The 26007-nt window shown below is 44.7% G+C and overlaps 3 protein-coding genes across 3 annotated transcripts in view; all 3 read right to left on the reverse strand.

Moving 5' to 3' along the window:
• The window catches only part of LOC144484978 (uncharacterized), a 41233-nt gene extending 20143 nt beyond the window's left edge, over positions 1 to 21090 (reverse strand). Inside the window, exons 1-2 of the mRNA XM_078203304.1 lie at positions 20470 to 21090; positions 10542 to 11804 (exon numbers count right to left, since the gene is read on the reverse strand). Of these exons, the coding sequence (XP_078059430.1) occupies positions 10542 to 11804; positions 20470 to 21090 (1884 nt within the window). The remainder of the gene's footprint in view (positions 1 to 10541; positions 11805 to 20469) is intronic.
• Positions 1 to 26007, reverse strand: part of LOC144485002 (uncharacterized) — a 397873-nt gene that overhangs the window by 163828 nt on the left and 208038 nt on the right. The window lies entirely within an intron of this gene.
• LOC144484979 (uncharacterized) overlaps positions 21171 to 26007 on the reverse strand; it is a 565458-nt gene continuing 560621 nt past the window's right edge. The window contains exon 2 of the mRNA XM_078203305.1: positions 21171 to 22142. Within this exon, the coding sequence (XP_078059431.1) occupies positions 21171 to 21782 (612 nt within the window). The 5' untranslated portion in view covers positions 21783 to 22142. The remainder of the gene's footprint in view (positions 22143 to 26007) is intronic.

A 26007-nucleotide genomic window follows, 5' to 3' on the forward strand; every position in this document is an offset into this window, starting at 1 on the left:
CACTCTCCCTCCATTCTCACTCTGCTGTATCTAATATTCACCCTCCCAATTCTCCTGAAGGGGCTGATTGACAGACCCATGCTCACTGCTTCCTGTCCTGGACACAGAGAGCTGGAAATCTCCATGCAGGCGGCCAGACAGATATATGTCTATCTGACTGGACTAACAATGTGTGGAATATACAGACTGGATTCACTTACTGTCCCTTCATTTGCTGCAACTCCCCAGTTTCCCCCAGAATGAGAAAATAAATAGAAAGGGGGAGAAAATAAAGTGTTTTACTCACAGGAGGGAGTTTTAGTGTTTCTGAAACTCCATCTTCATTCACACAAAGCCCGCGCGCTGATTGGCTGGAGGAGCAGTGTCCTTCCGGTCCTCCAGCTTTTTCCATTGGCCAACACCTCAACATGAAGGTCAGGGGGCAGGCTCTCCTCCGCACATGCGTAGCTTCTCCTCTCCCTTGGACATGCGCAGTCCCGGGCCGCCCGCCGCGCGACGGATAGAGCGCTTTCGGCAGCGCGATGGAGTGTGGGAGGTGCAGCCGCCATTACGCATCCGGACCGCAGTCTCCAAAACCCTGGGACTGGAATGGAAAGTGGGGCGCAGTGACCCCGCCCTTTTACAAAGTACACATGGGGTATCACTGGATTGGATTGGAACGTCACCTTATCGCAAAACAGGTTGTTAACTTTAGGTGGAATGATTTAGAGAACTGGGTGACATATTGGGGAGGGCAATCGGTGAGTATGAGACTGAAGTCGAGAGTCAGCACCTTCAGGGGAGGAAAATTGGAGAAAAGGCAAGAGTAGCATAGTAGGATGACTTAATGTTACAATCAATAGGTCTGTGTGGATTTCCCCCGTTACTCCGCTTTCCTCCCACAGTCTGAAAGACATGCTGGTAGGTGCATTGACCCCAACAGGCACTGGAATGTGGCGACTCGGGGAATTTCACAGTAACTTCATTGCAGTCTTAATGTAAACCTTGCTTTTGACTAATAAATAAACTTTACTTTAGGAAGGAGGGAATGTGTGGGGACAGAGATTTATAATTTGAGATGAAGAACGATTTTCTGTGAGAACGAGATTTGTCAGTTCTGGATTTCTATCCTGTAATCACAGTGATAACTTGATGATATCAACCCTATCACACCCATTAAAGTCCCTATCAGGTCAGTCTTCAGCCTTCTCTTTCCTGGAGAAATTATCCCCAGCCTGTTCAATCTATCCTGTGACTTAAACACACACAGCTCTGCTAACATCCTTGTGAATCTTTTTTGAACTTTAATAGAGCTCTTCTGTCAGTTTCAAAGGGATATACTATTAATGTTTAGACTCAATTTGATTTGGTTACAACAGCATGGTAACTCAGTTCCATATTGACGCTCTGAATGCTTTAATTTGAAAGGGACTTAACCTTCAAGAAAAGCCTTTGAAATAGCAAATGAGTTGAAATTTATTTTTTAAAAAGGTACAATGATGAACTACACAAGCGACTTTTATCACTTCAAATGGGTGGCCACCCCTGTAGAAATATGAATTTTCCTCAGGTTCCTGATCCAAAGGCGATTTCCCAAAATCCTGCCCCGGGGCACTCAGTACCTCCACAACCAGAGTCCAAGCTGCAAAGCCCAAGTTCACTCACCAATCCCACTGAGCATTCTGACACAGCTCTCAGCTGCAGTACAGATATCAATGCTGTACTGTTACTCAGAACACAAAACATTGTTCTAAAATTCCTATCTTGCCGATATAGGTTTATCATTAAAACTTCACCCAATGTTTGTCTGTAATCTAGAAACTGTTTGTTCCTCAAACAAGTAAACAACATTGCTGATATTAGAACCTTGATGTGGAGCATTTGATTAACATGTGATTTTACTCGAATGCAGGGGTGTTACATCTATCACCCCTTTTACTGAATCTATTCATTCACTCTGGCATTTCCTCCTTTTGTTCATTGGCCTTGTCCAAGGTAGCCAATTTCCTTTCCCTTTACAATTTTCTTCTCATAACTAATTTTTAGATATAATTGAAGCGGTATAATTGGATATAAAAGCAGTGATAACATATAATTACTATACAAATTGCATAGACTTAAAAACATTCTCAAGCTGTCCCTTCACCTGTATCCATCTTGTAATTAATTCTGATTATGTATTATTTCTCCCTCCCCTTCATTTGACCTAATCGAAAATTCCATTTAATTTGTTCTCACAGTCAGTTTCTGTATGGAGTATGTGTCAGTGCCTTTATCATTTCAAAGTGATTTCTTACTCTTCAGACCATATTAACCATTTCATGTCATTTAGTCAAGTAGCTGAGAAAGTCCCATTTAATCATAGAATCATTACAGTGCAGAAGGTGGCCCATCGAGTCTGCACAGACCACAATCCCATCCAGGCCATATCCCCATAACCCCACTTATTTACCCTGCTAGTCCAGCTGGCAATAAGGCATAATTTACTATGGCCAATCAACATAACCCGCACATCTTTGGATGAAGGCAAGAAACCGGAGCACCTAAAGGAAACCCACGCAGACACAAGGAGAATGTGCAAACTCTATACAGGCAGTCATCCGAGGCTGGAATTGGGTCCTTGGCGCTGTAAGGGAGTAGTGCTAACCACTGTGACACCAGACTGCCCTTCATTTTTCAGTGCAGCTGCACCGTGTACTCTCGGATGTTAGTTAATTCCCAATTTACAAACCACTTCTGCAATCTCACATCGGTGTTCCAATTCCTTCTTTAATTCTCTGTTGGAATCTCACCTTCATAAGCCATCTTCACTCATTTCCCTCCCTGTTAAATGTTGTCACTCATTTTCTTTTAAACCAGAGTGCGTTCTTTTGTCCTGCTTGTTGGCATCTCTCTGCCCTCTCCCACAAATCATTGTTTTGCATTTGTGGAAGGTTCATCAGGTCTTTTGGGATTGTGCTGTGTATTTTACCAAATAGTTTCATCATCCTGGATGCCACTGTCTTACAAAGGAAGCACCATTCAATAATTCTGTCAGAATCTTCAGAAGAAAATCCAAAGTCAGGTTTATGTCTTTGCTTGTTTCCTCCTGTACAGTCCCAATGTCTCAGATGGTGGCCAGATTATCAAATTCAGTTCTCTCAAATAATTCATAGACAAGAAACAAGTATCTCCAAGAGAAAACTGTCACCTCATTCATCTCATCGAGACTTCCCTTTCACTCAAATCTTCATAAACACCCAAATGTATGGATTCCTTTAAACTACACTTTCAGGAGTTCTCGAGAATCTTTAGAGTTAAATAAATCATTAAATATTCTTATAATATCTTATAACAGAAAGCAAACATTTCTGTTTGATTCCAGGCATTATCAACTTTGTTCTTTCCCTTAAACACCAGGTAATTTCCTTTTTAAATGCTTGAAATAGCAACTCATGTCAGATATTTATCAATTCCAATCTCAAAAGCAGGCTTGTTGGCTTTCTGAAAGGTAAAGTCTTTTATTCTCTGCTTTAATTCTCAAAACTGTTGACTTCACTCAGAGCTGGAAAACATCATCACCTGTTTAAAAAAACACAAACAATCCATCTGGCTCTGGCCAAGATCCCAGTGAGTTAATGTGTCCAATCACAGGTTACATTAAAAAACAAAGGCTGTGTGGAGATTTGTAAAAATCAACTGTCTGCTGAAAACCGAGAGAGGCGGGGAGTGGGCAGAGGAAACTTGGCAATTGCATCAACTTACATAATTTTAAAAACTTCTCTCATGTCATTGTCTTCAATTTTGTTCAAATTTCATCTCTTTTATCGATCCTTTTTTGAACACCAATTTCAATTTTCAATAGTTGCTACTTAATCAAAGTCGAAAGAAATACTTTGTGAAATGTGTTGTTAACCGAATCTCAACAATTTAAACTCAGATGTTTTGGAAAGTTGAAATTGGATTGCTGCCAAACTGCAGCCTTATCTTTGTGTTTTGGGAGCAAATTGTCCTTCACAATTCTAACCTTCAACAACTTAATTTCAAACCCAAATACATTCCTTTCACATTTTAGTACAGTCTGAGTTTATTTCAAACAGAAACACACGGCAGTTCAAATTAAATTAATTTTTATTCCCTTTCCAAACTAATTCTTTGAATCTGTGATGCTTGCAAACAACACCCTGCTTCAACAATTATGACTCAAATGTACGGTATTCCTTCAACTGGGCAAACCAACTTGGAGTAAGCGTTGTGGATCATGACGGTGGAAAGGTCATGGCTAACCTCGCACACCTGCATTCCTTTATCACACAGGAGAGGCAGAGGAGAGGGAGGAGTGCTTTCAGTGATTCTTTTTTTGGAGAAAACAACTACATCTGCTCACTGGTGACTGATTTGTGTCTCAGGTTGTTTGATTTCAGCTAAACACGGGGATTGGTCTGCTTCAGGAGAGGTGTCACTTTGTGGCTGAATTAACTTCCTCAAAGTCCCCACGGCATTTTCTAACTCTTCACTTGATCTGATATTTTCTGACTGTAAATTGATATCTTGTTCCAGAGTTTGGCCGAACAGCAGTAGATTTTTCTGAGCTCCACTCACCCTATCATCTGCCCCCTGTTCCCAATGTAACTGATTGTCCAGGTCAGACGTGCTCTCCTGCCAGCAATCAGCTCCATTCTGCAGCTTATCCACCAGTTCCCTCAACTCTTTATATTTTGTACTCAGCTGTGAGGCAACAGGTTTCCAATGTAACTGTAAATTAATTTATTCTGGACTTTTTCCAACTCGCTGTTTCCTTTCTGAATCTCTTTAGAAAACCTATCAAGGACCCGCTCGTAATCTCCGTCACATTCTTCTCCACCTCCCAGGGTATCTTTTGCTCCTGGTGCCCTTGACTCCGTTGTCAAACTGTCAGTCACATTGTAGCAGATGCCAAAGCCATTGTTGTATTTGTTTTTTTGAGGCAGCAGTGCGAACCACTGTGTCACTGGATGGAATGCTGGCCCAGTGTAGAGAAACATAGAAACTAGAAGCAGGAGTAGGCCATTCAGCCCTTCGAGCCTGCTCCACCATTCATCTTGATCATGGCTGATCATTGAATTCAATTTCCTGATTCCCACTTTCCTTCCATATCCCTTGATTCCTTTATCCCCAAGAGCTATATTTCATATCTTCTTGAAATCAGATAATGTTTTGGCCTCAACTATAGGGTGGCATGGTGGCACAGTGGTCAGCGCAGCTGCCTCACAGCGCCAGGGACCCATTTAATTCCAGCCTTGGGTGAGTGTCCATGTGGACTTTCCATGTTCTCCCCATGTTTGCGTGGGTTTCCTCCGGGTGCTCCGGTTTCCTCCAACAGACCAAAGATGTGCGGGTTAGGTGGATTTGCAATGCTAATTTCCCTCTTAGTGTCCCAAGATGTGCAGATTAGATAGGTTAGCCATGGTAAATGTGTAAGTTACAGGGAGAGAGGGCCTGGGTAAGGTGCTCTGTTAGAGACTCGGTGCAGACTTGATGGGCCGAATGGTCCCTTCTGCACTGGAGGGATTCTATGATTCAATGAACACAGGAATGGTCAGAATTATTTCACATGTCCCAAATTTTAAATAACCATTACAATTAAAACTCTCTCATTCTCACATGTGTGAGTTTGAATCCGGATTAAAATTCCCACAAGTTTAGCACAGTATCCTGGAATCATGTCTCTGGCCAGTGAATGTGGTTCTAGGTTCACAACTTTTGTGAAAAAAAGCTTCATTAATTACACGTCCTTTATTTAAATCTGTTTGATTTAAATCACAGACAGAAAACCTCAAAGCTTGAAGCATTCAACCCACAAATATCATCCACACAAACAGAGAAACTTAGCATGTGCTTTACAACAATAACTGAAATTAATTCCTTAAGCGTTCTTGTGGTTCTGTTTCTAAACTTCCAGAAATGCCTTTAATTAAAGACTCAAGAGAAGGTTAATTCTCCAGAAAGATAAACCGTAACAAATGTAGCCCAAAACAATGATAAAACACATCTGCAAACATCCACATAAAACAAACAAAACACACAGATTCTCACAGCTCGTAAATTTCAAAGGAATCCTCAGCATTCTCTCTCGCAGTGATAGCTTCTTAAAGCGACAGAGCACTACAAACGTTTCACAATATACATTAATGATTTGGAAGATGGAACTGAAGGCACTGTTGCTAAGTTTGCAGATGATACAAAGATATGTAGAGGGACAGGTAGTATTGAAGGAGCAGGGGGGCTGCAGAAGGACTTTGATGGGCTAGGAGAGTGGGCAAAGAAGTGGCAGATGGAGTACAATGTGGAAAAGTGTGAGATTATGCACTTGGGTAGGAGGAATGGAGGCATAGACTATTTCCTAAATGGGGAAATGCTTCGGAAATCAGAAGCACAAAGGGACTTGGGAGTCATTGATCAAGATTCTCTTAAGGCTAATGTGCAGGTTTAGTTGGCAGTTAGGAAGGCAAATGCAATGTTATCATTCATGTCAAGAGGGCTAGAATACAACAGCAGGGATGTACTCCTGAGACAGTATGAGGCTCTGGTCAGACACATTTGGAGTATTCGGAGCAGTTTTGGGCCGCACATCTAAGGAAGGATATTCTGGTCTTAGAAAGGGTCCGGAGAAGGTTCACAAGAATGATCCCTGGAATGAAGAGCTGGTCGTATGAGGAACGGTTGAGGGCTCTGGGCCTGTACTCATTGGAGTTTAGAAGGATGAGGGGGTACCTTATTAAAACTTACAGGATACTGCGAGGCCTGGATAGAGTGGACGTGGAGAGGATGTTTCCACTGGTAGGAAAAACTAGAACCAGAGGGTACAACCTCAGGCTAAAGGGATGATCCTTTAAAACAGAGATGAGGAGGAATTTCTTCAGCCAGAGAGTGGTGAATCTGTGGAACTCTTTGCCGCAGAAGGCTGTGGGGGGCCGGGTCATTGAGTGTCTGTAAGACAGAGATAGATAGGTTCTTGATTAATAACGGGATCAGGGGTTATGGGGAAAAGGCAGGAGAATGGGGATGAGAAAAATATCAGCCATGATTGAATAGCGGAGAAGACTCGATGGGTCTGGTGGCCTATTTCTGCTCCTATGTCTTATGGTCTAAGCTCACAACTCCTTGATTAAAATAAGACACAAGATCCTTCATTCCCCTTCATTATAACTTGAACTTTTTTTTAGCCAACTTCCAAGGCCTGATTTTATAGGAAACACCAAGTCTTTGTTGATTTAAAATCCCAAACATGTTGCCAGCTGCAAAATCTTTGTTCTTTATCTGGGGTTGAGGTGACAACATGATAAAATCCTCACAGTTGTTCCAAATTCCTCCAGGCTCCACATAAAATTTACACATTTAACTGGTTCCCATAAATCCTCAATCAAAAACTAAAATAGACACGTGAGTTTCCAGGTGATTTACAAAGAAATGAACCGTCTGCTGAAAGGGTTAACTTTTCTACAGAACCTAAAGGGGTCGGGAGTGAGCAGAAAAAACTTGGCCCACAATTACTTCACTTTACATATGATGGGGGTTTTTCTCGGAGGCGAAGTATTGAGCTGAACCCAGTTAATACAAAGATTTGCAAAAGACAGTATACTGGTTAAAGACATTCTTTATTGACCAACACGCGCTGGGAGAAAGGCAGCTGGGCAGTCCAACTCCTTTCTAAAGTTACAATACATTGGCCGTGTAGTTATACTATTTTGAAAGTTCATTTCACCCACCCACTCTGTCATCCTAACTGGATGCTCCAATCATGTTCGTGCACAATATTTACCTTGGCCAATAATATCCAATCTTCTGGAAGAATGGGAATTCATTGGTCTGCAGAATCTGGAAGTTCCTGCCCACTGTTACTTTGCAACTTTCACTTACGTAGGTCCATAGGGTTCAAAGGTTGCTTTCTAACTGACTCTCAGCAACTTCTATTACATAGGTTATAGGGTTCAAAAGTTCCTTTCCACTGTCTGCTGAGCCATCCCTTATAACTCATACTGATAAAAACTGTGCTCTGTGGTTTCACTGTTCACTGTTCTGACAGAACGTGGACTGTCTCACTCAGCTTTTATCCCATTATGCTTTAGGGCAGTCTGCAGTTTGGCCAAGGTATACATTTTAGTACAAAAAGTACATATTTAAATCTGAAATACATGTTTAAATTCTCTACCAGTGGTTATATGTGTCTCTATGCAGACAGTACCTTTGTATAATATAAATAAGGCACGTTGTCGTCCTTATTCTACGTTAGTCTAAGTCAGTCCACCCTGTTTCAATAGCCTTTATTAGTTTTTAATCTCAAGGTATTCTGAACCCCTCTGACAAAATAACTTTAAAAAACTTAAAGTTTATAATTAGTCTCAAGTAAGCTTACATTAACACTGCAATGAAGTTACTGTGAAAAATCCGCTCTCTAACAACAAAAGAAACTTGATTTTAAACTTCATCTATTAATTTTTTTGTTATATTCCTCAACCTATTTTAATTTGATCAGTTTTTGTTAGGGATGGGTAATTTCTGTTCTTTATAAACTGGTTCACTCATTTTGTTAATTCTACACGGGCTCGGAGAATCAGAACCCAGACTCTATCATCCATATCCTTTTTCTCCTTTTGTCACCACTTTCTCTCTGTCTTGCAGGAGGATCGTGGGGATTCCAATCAGACCGAATCATTTATTATAAAAGTAAAACAAAAACAGAAAATGCTGGAAAATCCCAGCAGATCGGACAGCATCTGTAGGGAGAGAATAGAGCCAACGTTTCAAGTCTGGATGACCCTTCATGAGAGCTCCTATGAAGTGTCATCTCGACTCAAAATGTTGGCTTTATTCTCAAATCATTTTATCGATAAGTTTCTTGTTCTTAGTTTCCAAAAGACAGGTAAGAAATCTGTCTGGTGCCCACTCGAGCTCTGATTTGTCACTGGCCATGCTTGGGTTGGATTATAACCATTAGAATCCACTCTTAGAGGTCCACTTTTCAGTCCAGTGCTACTTGGAGTGTACCGTCACTTCACCGACTACCGGGTCACAAGACCTTCACAGTTCTTATCACAAATTTATGATAAAATAATATAAACATGCCTGAAAACGCTTCACTTCTTAGCTACCTATCACTGTTTATTGATTAGTCAGCCCCTTTTTTACAGATTCCAGGATCTCAGCTGCTGAACACCAGCTGGTCCCGCAATAATCTCATAGAATCTCTACAGTGCAGAAGGAGGCCATTCGGCCCATCAAGTCCGCACCAACCACAATCCCACCAACCCTATCCCCATAACCCCATTCATTTACCCTAGCTAGTCCCCCTGACACTAAGGGGCAATTTAGCATGGCCAATCCACCTAACCCGCATTTCTTTGTACTGTGGGAGGAAACCGGAGCAACCGGAGGAAACCTACACAGACACGGGGAGAATGTGCAAACTCCACACAGACAGTGACCCAAGCTGGGAATTGAACCCGGGTTCCTGGCGCTGTGAGGCAGCAGTGCTGACCACTGTGCCGCCCCAGTTTAATTCTAACTCATTCTGAGTAAATATTCTCACCAGGTCCTCTGTTGGGGCCCTGCTGAGCAGCTTTAATGTTCTGTGATTGCAGAAACTGAGCAGTCACAGGAATGTGGTTAAGATAGTCCAGTCCCACAATGCCTCACATTCAATCTGCTGTCCTTCAATTATAACAGAATATGTGGCTGTATGTAGCTGCCTCGGCCATGGTCAACCCCAACACTGCCTTCCTGAACTGCTACAATGCCTGAGGTGTTAGTACACCCACAGTGCGGTTAGGGAGGGATTTCCAGCTACACATTCCAGACTTTCACGAGACTGTAGGTGGATACCAGATTGAGCTATTCCATTCAACCACACCCAAGGTGAGTTATTCCAATTCCCTTATTGTCCAGGACAATATATTCACAATATCTTTAAAACAGAAATTAAACATTCCCATTTGATTTCAGGTACGAACATATTCTGTTAGTTTGTTCTTTATTGTCGATGTCAGGCTGGGGTTGTTCCCCTTGGAGCAAAGTACGTTGAAGGGAGATTTGATAGAGGTGGACAAGATTCTGAAAGGTTTAGATAAGGTGGACAAAGAAAAGCTGTTCCCATTCGCTGAAGGGACAAGGATGAGGGGGACATTGATTTAAGGTTTTGGGTCAGAGATGCAGGGGGGGGATGTGAGGAAGAATATTTTGATGCAGCGAATGGTAATGACCTGGAACTCGCTGCCTACGAGGGTGGAGGAAGTGGAGACAATAAACAATTACAAAGGAAATTGGATGGGCATTTGGGGGAGTTTCAAACAAAAATAGCGACTCTTAACTTCCCAACATCCTGTCACTCTGTGATCCGTATGAAATTTGAAACCGGGTATTCGCAACAAGACTCAAAGAGCATCAGCCCACTGGAGGCAAAGTCATGAGACCGGCCAGTCCAGCAGAAAGAAACCCTCCGACCCTCCCCATTGACCAACTGTGAGAATGAACAAAATGCAGTCCTGGGTGTAATTGAGAGCAGAAACAAGAACAGCAGAATCCAAACCCTGGAATCACTCGTGAACTTGTTGGTGTCTCAGCAGGTGGGATGAAAGACTGAATCTTTTCTCACACACAGAGCAGCTGAATGGTCTCTCCCAAGTATGAACTCGCTGGTGTATCCGCAGGTGGGAGGACCGAGTGAATCCCTTCCCACACAGAGAGCAGGTGAACGGCCTCTCCCCAGTGTGAACTTGCTGGTGCCTCAGCAGCCTGGATGAATCACAGAATCCCTTCCCACACTGACAGCAGGTGAATGGCCTCTCCCCAGTGTGAACTCGTTGGTGTATCTGCAGGCTGGATAATCGAGGAAATCCCTTCCCACACTGAGGGAAGGTGAACGGTCTCTCCCCAGTGTGAACTCGCTGGTGTGTCCGCAGGCTGGATGACTGAATGAATCCCTTCCCACACTGAGAGCAGGTGAATGGCCTCTCCCCAGTGTGAACTCGCTGATGTATCTGCAGCTGGGATGACTGAGTGAATCCCTCCCCACATTGAGAGCAGGTGAATGGTCTCTCCCCAGTGTGAACTCGCTGGTGTATCTGCAGGTGGGATGACTGAGTGAATCCCTTCCCACACTGAGAGCAGGTGAATGGCCTCTCCCCAGTGTGAACTCGCTGGTGTCTCCGCAGGTGGGATGACAGAGTGAATCCCTTCCCACACTGAGAGCAGGTGAATGGCCTCTCTCCAGTGTGAACTCGCTGGTGTGCCCGCAGGTTGAATGACTGAGTGAAACCCTTCCCACACTGAGAGCAGGTGAATGGCCTCTCCCCAGTGTGAACTCGCTGGTGTGTCCGCAGGTTGGATAATCGGGTAAATCCCTTCCCACACTGAGAGCAGGTGAACGGTCTCTCCCCAGTGTGAACTCGCTGGTGTGTCTGCAGGCTGGATGACTGAGTGAATCCCTTCCCACACTGAGAGCAGGTGAATGGCCTCTCCCCAGTGTGAACTCGCTGATGTATCTGCAGCTGGGATGATTGAGTGAATCCCTCCCCACATTGTGAGCAGGTGAATGGCCTCTCCCCAGTGTGAACTCGCTGGTGTATCTGTAGGTGGGATGACTGAGTGAATCCCTTCCCACACTGAGAGCAGGTGAATGGCCTCTCCCCAGTGTGAACTCGCTGGTGTCTCCGCAGGTGGGATGAGTGAGTGAATCCCTTCCCACACTGAGAGCATGTGAATGGTCTCTCCCCAGTGTGAACGTGCTGATGTGACTGCAGGTTGAATGACCGAGTGAATCCCTTCCCACACTGAGAGCAGGTAAATGGCCTCTCCCCAATGTGGCTGCGCCGATGAGCTTCCAGCAGAGATGGGGATCTGTACCTCCTCCCACAGTCCCCACATTTCGACGGTTTCTCCATGGTGCAGGTGTCCTTGCTGCTCTCTTGGGTGGACAATCAGTTGAAGCCTCGTCCACACACACAACACGTGTACAGTCTCTCCCTGCTGTGAATGGTGTGATATTTATTCAGGCTGTGTGACTGGTTAAAGCTCTTTAGTCAGTGCGCTGGAACACTCTCACTCGAGTGTGGCAGTGTGTTGGTGCTTTTCCAGTCACACTGATGTTTGAAATCTTTTCAAATCAACAGACTGGACAATCATTTCTCCTTCTAGATTCAAAGTCCGATGATATTCAGCTCCCAAGGAATATGACTCTGTCAGATCTCGACGTGATGTTTGAGATTTCGGCCTGTGATTCCTCTTTCAATATCCTATAAAACGAGTTTACAAAAGTCATCAGTGTCAGTACAGGATAGAAATTCAGAACAGACAATTCTAGTTTCTATGGAACATTCTTTCCTCTCTCATTCCCCAAAAGCTGTGAATCTCCATCCCACACACTCTCCCTCCATTCTCACTCTGCTGTATCGAATATTCACCCTCCCAATTCTCCTGAAGGTGCTGATTGAGGCTGATTGACAGATCCATGCTCACTGCTTCCTGTCCTGGACACAGAGACCATAACAAATAGGAGCTGCAGTCGGCCATTTGGCCCATCGAGTCTTTTAAACTATTCAATGAGATAATTCGTTCATCTACCTCAGCATCATTCTCCCCACACTAAACCCATATCCCTTGATATCTTCAATATCTAGAAACCAATCAATCTAACTCTTGAAAATAGTTGATGACTGAGGTTTCACTGTCCTCAGGGGTTGAGAATTCCAAATCTTCACCAGATCCTTGAGTGAAGAAATCCCCCCACATCTTAGCTTTTGCTCCATCTTCTTGCCTGTTCCCCATAACCCTTGACACCCTTGTCAGTCAAAGATCTGTCTAACTGGAATATATTCAATGATCCTCTGCCTCCACTGGTCCCTGTGGAAGAGAAATCCGAAAGACTAACAACCCCCTGAGGGAAGAGATGTCTGGAAATATATAACGTAGCTACAGTTCCATATTACAAGATATTCAGATCCCAAGGAATATGACTCTGTCTAGATGTGACGGTTGAGAGTTTTGCCTGTGATTCCTCGTTCAAAATCCTGTGAAATGAGTTTGCAAAAGTCATCACAGTCGTATAGGATAGAAATTCAGAGCAGACAATTCTAGTTTCTATGGAACATTCTTTCCTACTTCATTCCCAAAAAGTTGTAAATCTCCATCCATATCTATGGATTCTATTTAAAAATGAAAGTGGATGGGCACTTGAAGGAAATAAACTTTCAGGAGAATGGGGATATAGAGGGGGAATGGGACTGGAATATTATACAGAGAGTCAGCATGGACTCGAGTTACCGAATGGATTCCTTCTGTGCTGTAATGACTTTATGACTGGAAATGTATAACATTGCTACAGCATTATATTGTAATGCAAGAAATAATAATTAATGTATTTTATTACAGAAACATAAATAATATATCTAATCTGGGTACCATATAATAACACCAGACAGATCTCTGTCCTATATTAACATACTGTCCCCTTAAATGCCATCCATCTCCTGGGGAAAGCTGCCCTTTAATTGTGAACATTAGGAAAAAGACCATCCTTTTAGACAGACAAATAAATGTGTCAAGTTGAGGAAGCAAAGGATGTTCACCAGGCTGATTCAGGGAATCACGGGACTGATGTATGAGGAGAGATTGACGAGGTTAGGATTGTTTTCATTGGAGTTCAGATGAATGAGGGGGGAATCTCAAAGAGACTTATAAAATTCTAACAGGTCGAGACAGGATAGATGCAGGGAGGATGTTCCCGATGGAGTCCAGAACCGGGGGTCACAGTCTGAGGATTCAGGGCAGACCATTTAGGACGGAGGTGAGGAGACATTTCTTCACCCAAAGAGTGGTCACCCTGTGGAATTTATTACCACAGGAAGTAGTTGGTGCCAAAACATTGAATGTATTCAAGAGGCGGCTGGATATAGCACTTGGGGCGAATGGGATCACAGGTTATGGGGAAAAAGCAGGATTAGGCTACTCAGTTGGATGATCAGCCATGATCGTAATGAATGGCGGAGCAGGCTCAAAGGGCCAAATGGCCTCCTCCTATCTTCTATGTTTCTATATCAATGTCTTCCAGAGAGAGAGAGAGGGAGACCTGGGCCAACCTTTCCAGAGTCTGCAGCCTCCCTGGATTCACTTCCTTTCCCTTCAGTTGTTGCAAGTCCCCAATTTCCCCCAGAATGAGAAAAGAAATGGAAAGGGGGAGAAAAGAAAGTGTTTTACTCACAGATGTTGCCCTCTTTTAGGTCAAAACAAATAAACAAACTCAAGTTAAATCAGGACAAAGTAAAAGGGGCAGCTCCCCAAAAGGAGGAGGAACAGCCTGAACAGAAATCAAAGTACAAAGGAAACTTAAAAACATCAAATTAAAATGTGATTATTAGGGTCAATAATGCACCCCAACCCATGCAGTGCCCAACGGGCACGGAAGGCGTCAACCGCGCCCGTGGACACCGCATGCCGCCTCTCCAGGGACACCCAGCCGCGAACGTAGCTGCGGTAGAGGGGAAGACAGTCAGGATGGACGGCCCCCTCGATCGCCCGGTGCCTGGACCGGTAAATGGCGCATTTCGCCAATCCCAGGAGCAGGTTCACGAGGAGGTCGCCATCCCGACCCCAACAAAAAGAGAGTGCAACCTAAGACACAAAACATAGACATGGTCCACGGACTCCACAAGGCCACAGAAGGGGCAAGCTTCATAGCCCGTGAACCAGTGAATCCTACGGTTGTGCGGAACTGCTGCATGCATCACCCTTCACCCCAGGTCCCCGATGTAATTGGGGCAATCCCTCCATAGAGGGACCTCTACGGAAACAAGGCCCGCCAAGGTGTATCTGCGCGACAGGCGAGGAGGCGGCAGTGGAAGGTGTGCAGCAGCAGCCCGCACAGGAAACGCCTCCGCGCGGTAGAAAAAGACACAGAGGTGGAGAGAATGTTTATCCTCCTACCCTGACCTTGACCCGGGAGCCGTAAAGGTTGGTGAGAGTCGTAGCGGACATGCCAAATTTCCTTAGTCTTCTGGGAAAGTTGGTGGGGCTTACTTATCTACAGTGTAATTTTTCGTTAGAGAGAAGAAGGTTAAGAGGTGACTTAATAGAGGCGTACAAGATGATCAGAGGATTAGATAGGGTGGACAGTGAGAGCCATTTTCCTCGGATGGTGATAGCTAGCACGAGGGGACATAGCTTTAAATTGAGGGGTGATAGATATAGGACAGATGTCAGAGGTAGGTTCTTCACTCAGAGAGTAGTAAGGGCGTGGAATGCCCTGCCTACAGCAGTAGTGGACTCACCAACATTAAGGGCATTTAAATGGTCATTGGGGATAAACATATGGATGGTATTGGAATAGTGTAGATGAGAGGGGCTTTGGATTGGTTTCACAGGTCGGCGCAACATTGAGGGCTGAAGGGCCTGTACTGCGCTGTAATGTTCTATGTTCTATGCTGTCAGATCTGCAGAGATTTTCCAGCATTTTCTGTTTTTATTTCCCTTTCTTTTTCCTTCTCTGTCACCGCTCTGTCTCATCAATAAGACATTGGGACTCAGAGGGTTGATGCAGTTTGATGGACAAGTTGTCTCCATTCTGAACACTGGGGAACAAGCGCCTCCCACTCATTGACAACATTGCCCTCTACAAACATGGCGGCCGCACGTGCGCACTGCTCCATATTGCCCCCAATAAAGATGGCGAACGTTAACCCGGGACGAACACGAGGAGCTGCAGCCCCGCTCGGTACAAACTGGGTCCGGGAAGCTCTCTTCCGCGGTTTGCGGCTTACACAACATGCTTACGTAGCGTTTCCACCCACCCGGGCGATCCATTGCTCTCTCCGTACCGCCAATCACCTCGAACAGATTTCCGAGCCCAAAACAAAAGCCGTTTTCCATCGCCATTACTCACACTGCGCATGCTCGAGTTAAAGTTGGCCCCGCCCCTCGTTCGCTCCTATTGGTTGCACTGCCCCCTCTTCCCATTGGCCCGCGTTGCCGTCAATCAGCCGGGCATTGTGACGGTGACTTGCTGCTTGTCCAATAATCACAGTGACAGAGTCTCAGTGTAACAATGACACACACAGGCTCCAATACAATCAGAGTGGGGATGGAGCACAGAGACAACACAGCAAAGCACTGACTTACTCTGAGTGTAACAATGACACACACAGGCTCCAATACAATCAGAGTGGGGATGGAGCACAGAGACAACACAGCAAAGCACTGACTTACTCTGAGTGTAACAATGACACACACAGGCTCCAATACAATCAGAGTGGGGATGGAGCACAGAGACAACACAGCAAAGCACTGACTTACTCTGAGTGTAACAATGACACACACAGGCTCCAATACAATCAGAGTGGGGATGGAGCACAGAGACAACACAGCAAAGCACTGACTTACTCTGAGTGTAACAATGACACACACAGACTCCAATACAATCAGAGTGGAGATGGGGCACAGAGACAACACAGCAAAGCACTGACTTACTCTGAGTGCAACAAATACAATGTTTGTTCAAATAATAAGAGTCACGTTGCAGTATGTTAGCGAACACAGCATTAGATCCAATGTAATGGTAATACAGTCAGTATCTAGTGCACCATAACCAAAGTTTAGGTTTCATTTGATAGTGTGAGTGAGTCATGGTCTATTGATATAATGTATTTAGATTCCGGTGTGTGTTACTCTGCCACTGTCAGTATCAAACAATAACCTGTCTGTTATTCCAATTCTGCTGTATTTTACAACGTCGATGGTTGTCATGATGTGGAGATGCTGGCGTTGGACTGGGGTGAACACAATAAGAGTTTTAACAACACCAGGTTAAAGTCCAACAGGTTTATTTGGTAGCAAATACCATTAGCTTTCGGAGCGCTGACGAAGGAGCAGCACTCCGAAAGATAATGGTATTTGCTACCAAATAAACCTGTTGGACTTTAACCTGGTGTTGTTAAAACTCTTACTGTATTTTACAACTGCAGCTCCTGGGGCTGATTGGAGTCTGGTATAATAATCACAAAGGTCGGTTTCAGTGTCTCTGAGGTCATTTTAACTGCAGGTAATCTGACATTAAGGGAGACAAGAGGCCCAACAAACATTTGATTATAATAGGAGGACAAAGTGTAAGGGAACAATGATATTTTAAGGTGTCTGTGTTATGGTGAGTGTTACTGGGAGGTGAGTGATAAAATACAAGTGGAAACATCATGACAGATACATGTGACTGATTCGGCCTGACTGAGAGCTGTTATACTCGAGGCGAGAATAATGAGGACATGGGGAACTCCAGGGATTTCTGATATCTGAGGTGTATCTGTTCGAGGAACTGAAAATAATCAGTTCCTCCTCATGGTTATCTCCAGTTCTCAAGTTACACAGACACACAGGAAAGAGATCTGACAGCTCATCAAACACAATATTTTAATCTTCTGTTTGAGACACATTATAATCGAAAAGATCAAATATTAAAACCTGAGGAGAGAAACATTCAGAATGTCACAAAGATGAGTGAACTGTCCAATTAATCCCATTCTCCATAACTCTGCCAATTTACCTTCTGCAAGTATTTATCCAATTCCCTTTGAAAGTTACTAGTAAACCTGTTTCTAGCACCTGTCAGTTTGTGCATTCCAGATCATATGAAGTTATTGTGTAAAACATTCTCCTTATCACCCCCTCCAATTCTGTTGTCAATTAAATTAAATCTCTGTATCCTCTGCTTACAGACCTTCCTGCACCAAGGAAATCGATTCTCTCCATCGACAGACCCTCCTGCTCCTGGGAGATAATTTCTCTCCATTGATACTATCATTAATCATTTGTCATTTTAAACACCTCTATTAAATCTCCCCATCACATTCCCTGATCTAAGATGGATAACCCATGTTTTTCCTGCCCTGAAGAATAAATGGACTCAAAATGTTAACTCTCTGAACAGATGCCGCCGGACCTGCCGGGTTTTTCTGCTTTTCTCCCTGTTTATCCCTCTATAATCAATCAGAAACTCTTCATGATTTTGAACATCTTGATCAAATAGGAACACACAGAGCCTGAGAGAGGTACAGAGGGAGAGACAGAAAGACTGAGAGAAAAATTGAGAAAGATTTTAAAAAGCAGGAAGATGAGGCGGTCAAAGATAAAAGCTGAGAAACAGAGGAAACAAGCAATACAGAGAGAATGATATAGAATATAAGGGAGCAGGCTATCAGTTCCCAGCTATGGGGAGCAGAGTCGGCATCTCCACGTCAGAGCAGAGGGAACTCAGTGGGCGGCACAGTAGCACAGTGGTTAGCACTGCTGCTTCACAGCTCCAGGGACCTGGGTTCGATTCCGGCTCGGGTCACTGTCTGTGTGGAGTTTGCACATTCTCCTCGTGTCTGCGTGGGTTTCCTCCGGGTGCTCCAGTTTCCTCCCACAGTCCAAAGATGTGTGGGTTAGGCTGATTGGCCATGCTAAATTTGCCCCTTAGTTTTCTGAGATGTGTAGGTTAGAGGGATTAGCGGGTAAAAATATGGAGGGATATGGGGGTAGGGCCTGGGTGGGATTGTGGTCGGTACAGACTCGATGGGCCAAATGGCCTCTTTCTGCACTGTAGGGTTTCTATGATTCAGTAACTGATCCACAGACACAGCTGGTTATATCTGCGAATGGAAACTCTGAACAGAAATAACTGGCTCATTTGTAAATGTCACCACAATGTGACCTTTGTGACTCTGCCCTGACTCTGTGGACAGATATAGGCCGCATTGACAGATGTTCTCACCAGATTGTTGTCCCTGGATTTATTTTCTGCTCAGAACTGAGATGTGAGGTTTGGAACCGGCAGCAGAGAAACAGGAAGTTGTGTTACCTGAGAGTGAAACAGCCGGTGTCAGTTTGATGTTATCACCATGAACAGTCTTCCTTCCTGTGAGGGTGAACTCACTCTGACAGCATCAAGAACAACCACACAGATTGCTGCCGGTCTCAGCATTACATTCAGCTCCATTCCCATTTTAAACAATAAAGAAAGGAGATTATTATGGATTTTTAACACATTCACTGAATTGGGAGATGGACTGAGGGTCATCAGTGGGAGAAATGAGGAGGAATTAGAGAACAAATGAGTTTTCCCAAAGAGGGTTATTAGAAAAGAGGAGATTTAAAGTGAGTCAGGGCCTGTCAGAGGCAGTGGGAGAGAGAAACAGAGAGGATTGAATCTCCATCAATTACATGTTTTCTCAGGCAGCGAAGAGAGATGAAGTGTGTTTGTGCTTTTTCAGAGAGAGGTAATGAGAGAGAGAAAACAATGAACAAGTATAAGCAGATCTGAAATAGGAAGGTTAAATGAGTGAGTGTTTGAAAGAAAGATAGAGAGACATTAAGTGACGAAGACAGTTTCTGAGAGGAGAGAGGTTAAGTGAAAATGAGAGAGGAGCGAGGTTAGAGTGTAAGAGAGGTGGAAGGTGAGGTAAGTGTGAGTGAATGCCTGGAGAGAGAGAGAGACGTTCAGTGAGTGTGAGAGAGATGAGAGATGTTGAGTGATTGAGTTTCTGAGAGAGAGGAGATGTTAAGTGAGTGAATGTCTGAAAGAGAGGAGAGCAGGTTCACACCCAGGGGTCACTGAGGATGATCAAAATAAGGAGATCACCCAGAAAACTACCAACAGGAAACTTCAGCTGAACACATCACTCATTCTTAAATGATCAGTCAGGGCTCTGGTGCTGCTCAGCTTCTCTCTGTTCTGTTCATAATGGTTAAAGGCTGATAGGAGTGAGGTTTATTTAAAAGGATAGTGTATGGGAAGCACACAACAAAACTGAGAATTCTTGGACACACACTGCAGCTCCTTCTCTATCTGGGAATCAAATTGTTGTCTAATTGTCCCAGCAGTTAACAGGCTCCTTTGAACTTCTCCAGCTGCTACTTTGATGCAGACTTCAACCAATTTATTTTAAGCCAGTTTCTGTTCAATAAACCAGGACTGACACACACACACATTAAAATGTTTTAGACTTTTTTGCATTTTTAGTCTGGAAACCTAAACCTGCCGTTTCACTCTCAGTCAGGAATAGATCCCAGTTTTACACCAATCTTTGACAGCACGTTTCCAGCATTCACCATTGTTCTTCCTGACTCTAAACACAGTTGTAAAGGAGCTTCTTTTCCGTGTCTAGGAGCTCGGAACCATGGAAAAGAGCGACTGGGACACATTTTTTTCACACCTCAGGATTCACCCACACGGGGACTTTGCTGTCAGTGGAAAGTGACGAAAAAGACCAAAGTGCTGTTTGTCCCTCTCAGCGTGACCCTGAAGGACTGGGTCAAGAATGAAGTTCTGTTGCTACTGTATGATCCTCCCTCAGATTGCCCTTTCTGAGCTCCAGCCTGGTGACGTTAAACACTCAAATGGAAAAGACAAAAATCTACAACAATGATTCAATCAAATGTCTATTTCACATTTATTCAGAATATCAAACCTCAACAGAAGAAAAAAGTCAGAGTGAAGATGATTCAGACCTGGATATGATTAACAGCATCGATAAGTGTAGAATCCAAACCTTGCAGTCCCTTGTGAACTCGCCGGTGTGTTAGCAGGTGGGATGACTGAATAAATCCCTTTCCACAGACATTACAGGTGAACGGCCTCTCCCCAGTGTGAACTCGCTGGTGTTTCAGAAGATAAGATAAATGAGAAAATCCCTTCCCACAAACAGAGCAGGTAAATGGCCTCTCCCCACTGTGAACTCTCTGATGTGTCAGCACGTTGGATGACTGACTGAATCCCTTCCCACACGTGGAGCAGGTGAACGGCCTTTCCCCAGTGTGAACTCGCTGGTGATTCAATAAGTTGGATGAACGAGTGAATCCCTTCCCACAAACGGAGCAAGTGAATGGCCTTTCCTCACTGTGAACCTGCTGGTGTGTCAGAAGGTTGTATGAACGGGTGAATCCCTTCCCACACACGGAGCAAGTGAATGGCCTCTCCTCACTGTGAACCTGCTGGTGTGTCAGAAGGTTGTATGAATGGGTGAATCCCTTCCCACATTCAGAGCAGGTGAACGGTCGATCCCCTGTATGGAACTGCTGGTGTATCAGAAGGTTGGATGAATTAATAAATCCCTTCCCACAGTCTGAGCAGGTCATAGAAATCATAGAAACCCTACAGTGCAGAAGGAGGCCATTCGGCCCATCGACTCTGCACCGACCACAATCCCACCCAGGCCCTACCCCCACAAGGGCCTCTCCCCAGTGTGAATTCTCTGGTGGTTCAGTAGGGCAGATGGGCAGCTGAATCCCTTCCCACACACACAGCAGGTGAATGGCCTCTCCCCAGTGTGAGTATATTGGTGCGTCAGCAGATCCTTTTTGTTTTTAAAGCTCTTCGCACAGTCAGAACAATTAAAAAGTTTGTTATCAGAGTGAACAAGTTGATGTGTCTGCAAGTGGGATGACTGAATGAATCCTTTCCCACACACAGAGCAGGTGAACGGTCTCTCCCCAGTGTGAATTCGTTGGTGTGTCAGCAGATCTTTTTTGCATTTAAAACTCTTCTCACAGTCAGAACATGTAAACAGTTTCTCATCAGTGTGAACAAGTTGGTGTGTCACAATGTGGGATGAGCGAGTGAATCCCTTCCCACACACAGGGCAGGTGAACGGCCTCTCCCCAGTGTGAACCCGTTGGTGAGTCAGAAGATTGTATGAATGGGTGAATCCCTTCCCACAGACGGAGCAGGTGAACGGTCTCTCCCCAGTGTGACTGCGCCGATGAACTTCCAATTGTGATGGGAAACCGAATCCCTTCCCACAATCCACACATTCCCACGGTTTCTCCATGGTGCTGGTGTCCTTGTGCTTCTCCAAGTTGGATGATCAGTTAAAGCCTGGTCCACACACACAACATACAGATAGTTTCACCCTGCTGTGAAAAGTGTTATGTTTCTTCAGGCTGTGTAACTGTTTAAAGATCTTTCCACAGTCAGTTCGCTGGAACACTCTCACTCGGGTGTGGGTTTGTCCCGATACTTTTCCGGTCACACTGATGTTAAATTTCTTTGCCCACAGGCAGAACAGACAAATATTTCTCCTTCCACATTCAAAGGCCGATGATATTCAGCTCCTAAGGAACTGAATAACTTTGTCAGATGTGATGTCCGGTTTGAGTTTTCCGACTGCCGTTCCTTCACTTCGAATATCCTGTAAAAAAGTTTAGAAAAGTCATCACTGTCAGAACTGGATAAAAATTCTGAACAATTCCAGTTTCTCTGGAACATTTTTTCCTCTCTTGTTCCCCCAAATCTGTAAATCCCCGTCCCACACACTCTCCCTCCTCCCTGGGCTGAAATCCAAACCCATCTCCACCATTTCTTTCCTCCACTCCCAGTTTTCTCCCTCCCTCTCCTCTGTCTGGGTTCAGTTCATGATGTGGTTTTAAGACTTGATGAGCTGTAAGTATTCGCATTCCAACCATTATTCTGTAAATTGAGTTTGTGTCTTTATATGCCCTGTTTGTGAACAGAATTCCCACTCACCTGATGAAGGAGCAGCGCTCCGAAAGCTTGTGGCTTTTGCGACCAAATAAACCTGTTGTACTTTAACCTGGTGTTGTTAAACTTCTTACTGGGTTCAGTTCTCCAGCTCCTGTCTGCAGACTGACAATAAAACCAATGGGTCTTATTGGGGGTGTTGGGGCCTCCAGCGGGTGTTTGTGAATCCTCCCCGCCCACCTCCCAGGGTTTCCTTCCTTCCCAGAGATCAGAGTCCTCATTGATTTGAGGCCAAAGTGTAACCTCTTATTTATTGTCCCCCTCCCCCATCCTCTGATGTGAACCATCCTCCAGTGGCTGAGCCAGGATGGGGCCGTTAACCTGGGCCTGTTCCCGGGAGGGAGGGAGGGAGAAGCCCCGCAGCTGCAAACCAGGGAGCTGACAATGATTCTGAAGGGTTTGCGGATCCACAAAGTGTTTCCAAATCCTCCCAGCCACCGCCTAACGCTGACTCCGCTTCTCCGGGACAAACAAGCACCAAGGCCAGCAATGACACTGCGCATGCTCCACATCACAATGCCCGGGCACTGATTGACGGCAGCTCCGGACCAATAGGAAGAGGGGGCGGGGCTGGAGGACCGAGCGGGAGCGGCTGGTCCTCCAACCAATCAGAGTGAATGAGAGGCGGGGCTGAGCCCGGATCTCCCTCATTGGCTGAAACTCTGCATCATTGTGAAAGCTGCTTTGTGTCAAACTCCAGGAGAAAACTGGACCTTTCTGTTTGTGGCTTCAAACAGATGAGCGGAAAGGAAGGGATCTGGAAAGCAGCAGACACCAGGTTATTCTGGGAGAAATAGGACCTCTGCAATGTCAAGTTTTACACAGCACACGGGCAGCCTGTGGTTTCACCCTGGATGGAGAATCTCCGAATTGCATCATTCAAATCACTCCATGGAATTCTCAGGAACCACATTGTTTGTTTGGAGAGGAAGGCTTGTAGTACAGTTAATGAAAAGCAGCACACAGCTAAACACAGAGGCCCACACATTCTCTCCCGCAGTCACACACAAACGGACATCTTCTCAACGCACAGAAACCCACGTATATCAACAGGTACATGCACAGAGGATATACGCAGATTTACTCCATGATACACACATGGATACACTTACTCACACACAAATATACACACGGGACACTTACTGTCCTTTGGGGCGGACAACGCTCACCCACCTGTCTAATATTCGGGATAAAGCCACAAAGTTCAAGAAATTTCGGGAAAAATGACCCTCCAAGGACAACGAGCAGTCTTGACCATCCAATATTCGACCTTCTTCTCTGAAACAGAATCTTACATTCAGCACAGAAACAACAACAAACACTAACATTAAACATTCCGTTCCCACCCTATGTTATCAGGCCCATTTGGAGATAGTAGACAATGCAGAATATCTCAGGATAATTGCAGCCACTAATTTTCCTTTTGTAATTACAGAAATGCTCATCCTCTCATATTGATCATCTAGTTGTTGAAGGAAATATTGATCGTCTCGTTATTGAAGGAAATTCTAAGACAGGTTAGAAGGAGAAAAAAAATCTAATGTTATTGTAACTCTGCAGTCCAATATTCCCTTGGCCCTAATCCTTGCTGCTCTAATCTGATAGGATTAGATGTATTGCACAATACCTAGCAGGTGCCATTGACATTGTACATCTTCGTTATCAATAATACTCCTAACTTAGTATCATCCACAAACTTACTAACCATGCATTGTACATTCACATCCAAATTTGTTTTGATTTGATTGGATTTATTATTGTCAAATATATACAGTGAAAAGTATTGTTTCTTGCGTGCTATACAGACAAAGCATAACATTCATGGAGAAGGAAAGGAGAGAGTGCAGAATGTAGTGTTACAGTCATAGCTAGGGTGTAGAGAAAGATCAACTTAGTGCGACGTAAGTCCATTCAAAAATCTGATGGCAGCAGAGAAGAAGATGTTCTTGAGTTGGTTGGTATGTGACTTCAAGATTTTATATCTTTTTCCCGACAGAAGAAGGTGGAAGGTGGACATTGACCTACACAAGAAAGCCAGATACAATCGAAAGATGCCAAAAGACAATACCAGACCAAGCTAGAGTCCCAGGCAAGCCACACCGACCCCAATTATGGCAAGGTCTGCAAGACATAACAGGCTACAAGATGAAGGCATATAAAATTGCCAGCTCCAACGCACCCCTCCCTGATGAGCTCAATGCATTCTACGCCCGTTTTGAGAAAGTGGTCAGCAAGAGCATGCCCTCCACCCTGGAAGCCCTGGATGAACCTGTATCTGGGGTCACCACTTCAGATGTCAGAGCAGCTTTGTTGAAGGTCAACCCACGGAAAGCAACTGACCCAGATGGGGTACCTGGAAATGCACTCAGATCCTGCGCGGATTAGCTGGCAGAGGTATTCACAGACATCTTCAACCTCTCTTTACAAGAATCTGAGGTCCCTATCTGCTTCAAGAAGATGACCATCATCCCGGTACCTAAGAAAAATCAAGCAGCATGCCTTAATGACTATCGGCGGTGGCTCTGACATCCATCATTATGAAGTGCTTCGAAAGGTTAGTCATGGCACAAGTCAATTCCAGCCTCCCGGACTACCTGGATCCACTACAGTTTGCCTACCACTGCAACAGGTCCACAGCAGACGCCATTTCCCTGGCCCTGCACTCAACCCTGGAACACCTAGATAACAAGGACACCTATGTCAGGCTCCTATTTATTGACTACAGCTCAGCTTTCAACACTATTATTCCCAAGAAACTCCTCTCCAAACTCCATGGCCTGGGCCTTGGCACCTCCTTCTCTGACTGGATCCTGAACTTCCTAATTCATAGACCACAATCAGCAAGGATAGGCAACAACACCTACTCCATGATCATCCTCAACATTAGTGCCCCACAAGGCTGTGTTCTCAGCCCCCTACTATACTCCTGATACACCTATGACTGTGCGGAAAAATTTGACACATGACAGGTAGACATCAACACGCATGCTATAATTGACCTCAGAATCCTCGGGTGGCACAGTGGTTAGCACGGCTGCCTCAGCGCCAGGGACCTGGATTCAATTCCCAGCTTGGGTAACTGTCTATGTGTCATTTGCACATTCTCTCCGTGTGGGTTTCCTCTGGGCGCTCCGGTTTCCTCCCACACTACAAAGATGTGCGGGTTAGGTGGATTGGCCATGCTAAATTGCCCCTTAGTATCAGGGGACTACTAGGGTAAATGCATGGGGTTATGGGGATAGGACCTAGGTGGGAATGTGGTCAGTGAAGACTCGATGGGCCGAATGGCCTCCTTCTGTACGTAGGATTCTATGATTAAGACAAAAAGAAATAAGAACAGGAGAAGGCAGATCGGCCCCTCAGGCCTGCTCCAGCATTCAATAGGATCATGGCTGACCCAACATTCCTCACATCCACTTTCCTGCCCTTTCCCCATAACCCCTGATTCCCTTATTGATCAAAAATCTAACTCAGCCTTAAATATACCACAAGGATTTTGCTCCCATAGCTCTCTC

Source organism: Mustelus asterias, unplaced genomic scaffold (assembly GCF_964213995.1).
Source record: "Mustelus asterias unplaced genomic scaffold, sMusAst1.hap1.1 HAP1_SCAFFOLD_150, whole genome shotgun sequence".
Taxonomy (NCBI): Eukaryota; Metazoa; Chordata; class Chondrichthyes; order Carcharhiniformes; family Triakidae; genus Mustelus; species Mustelus asterias.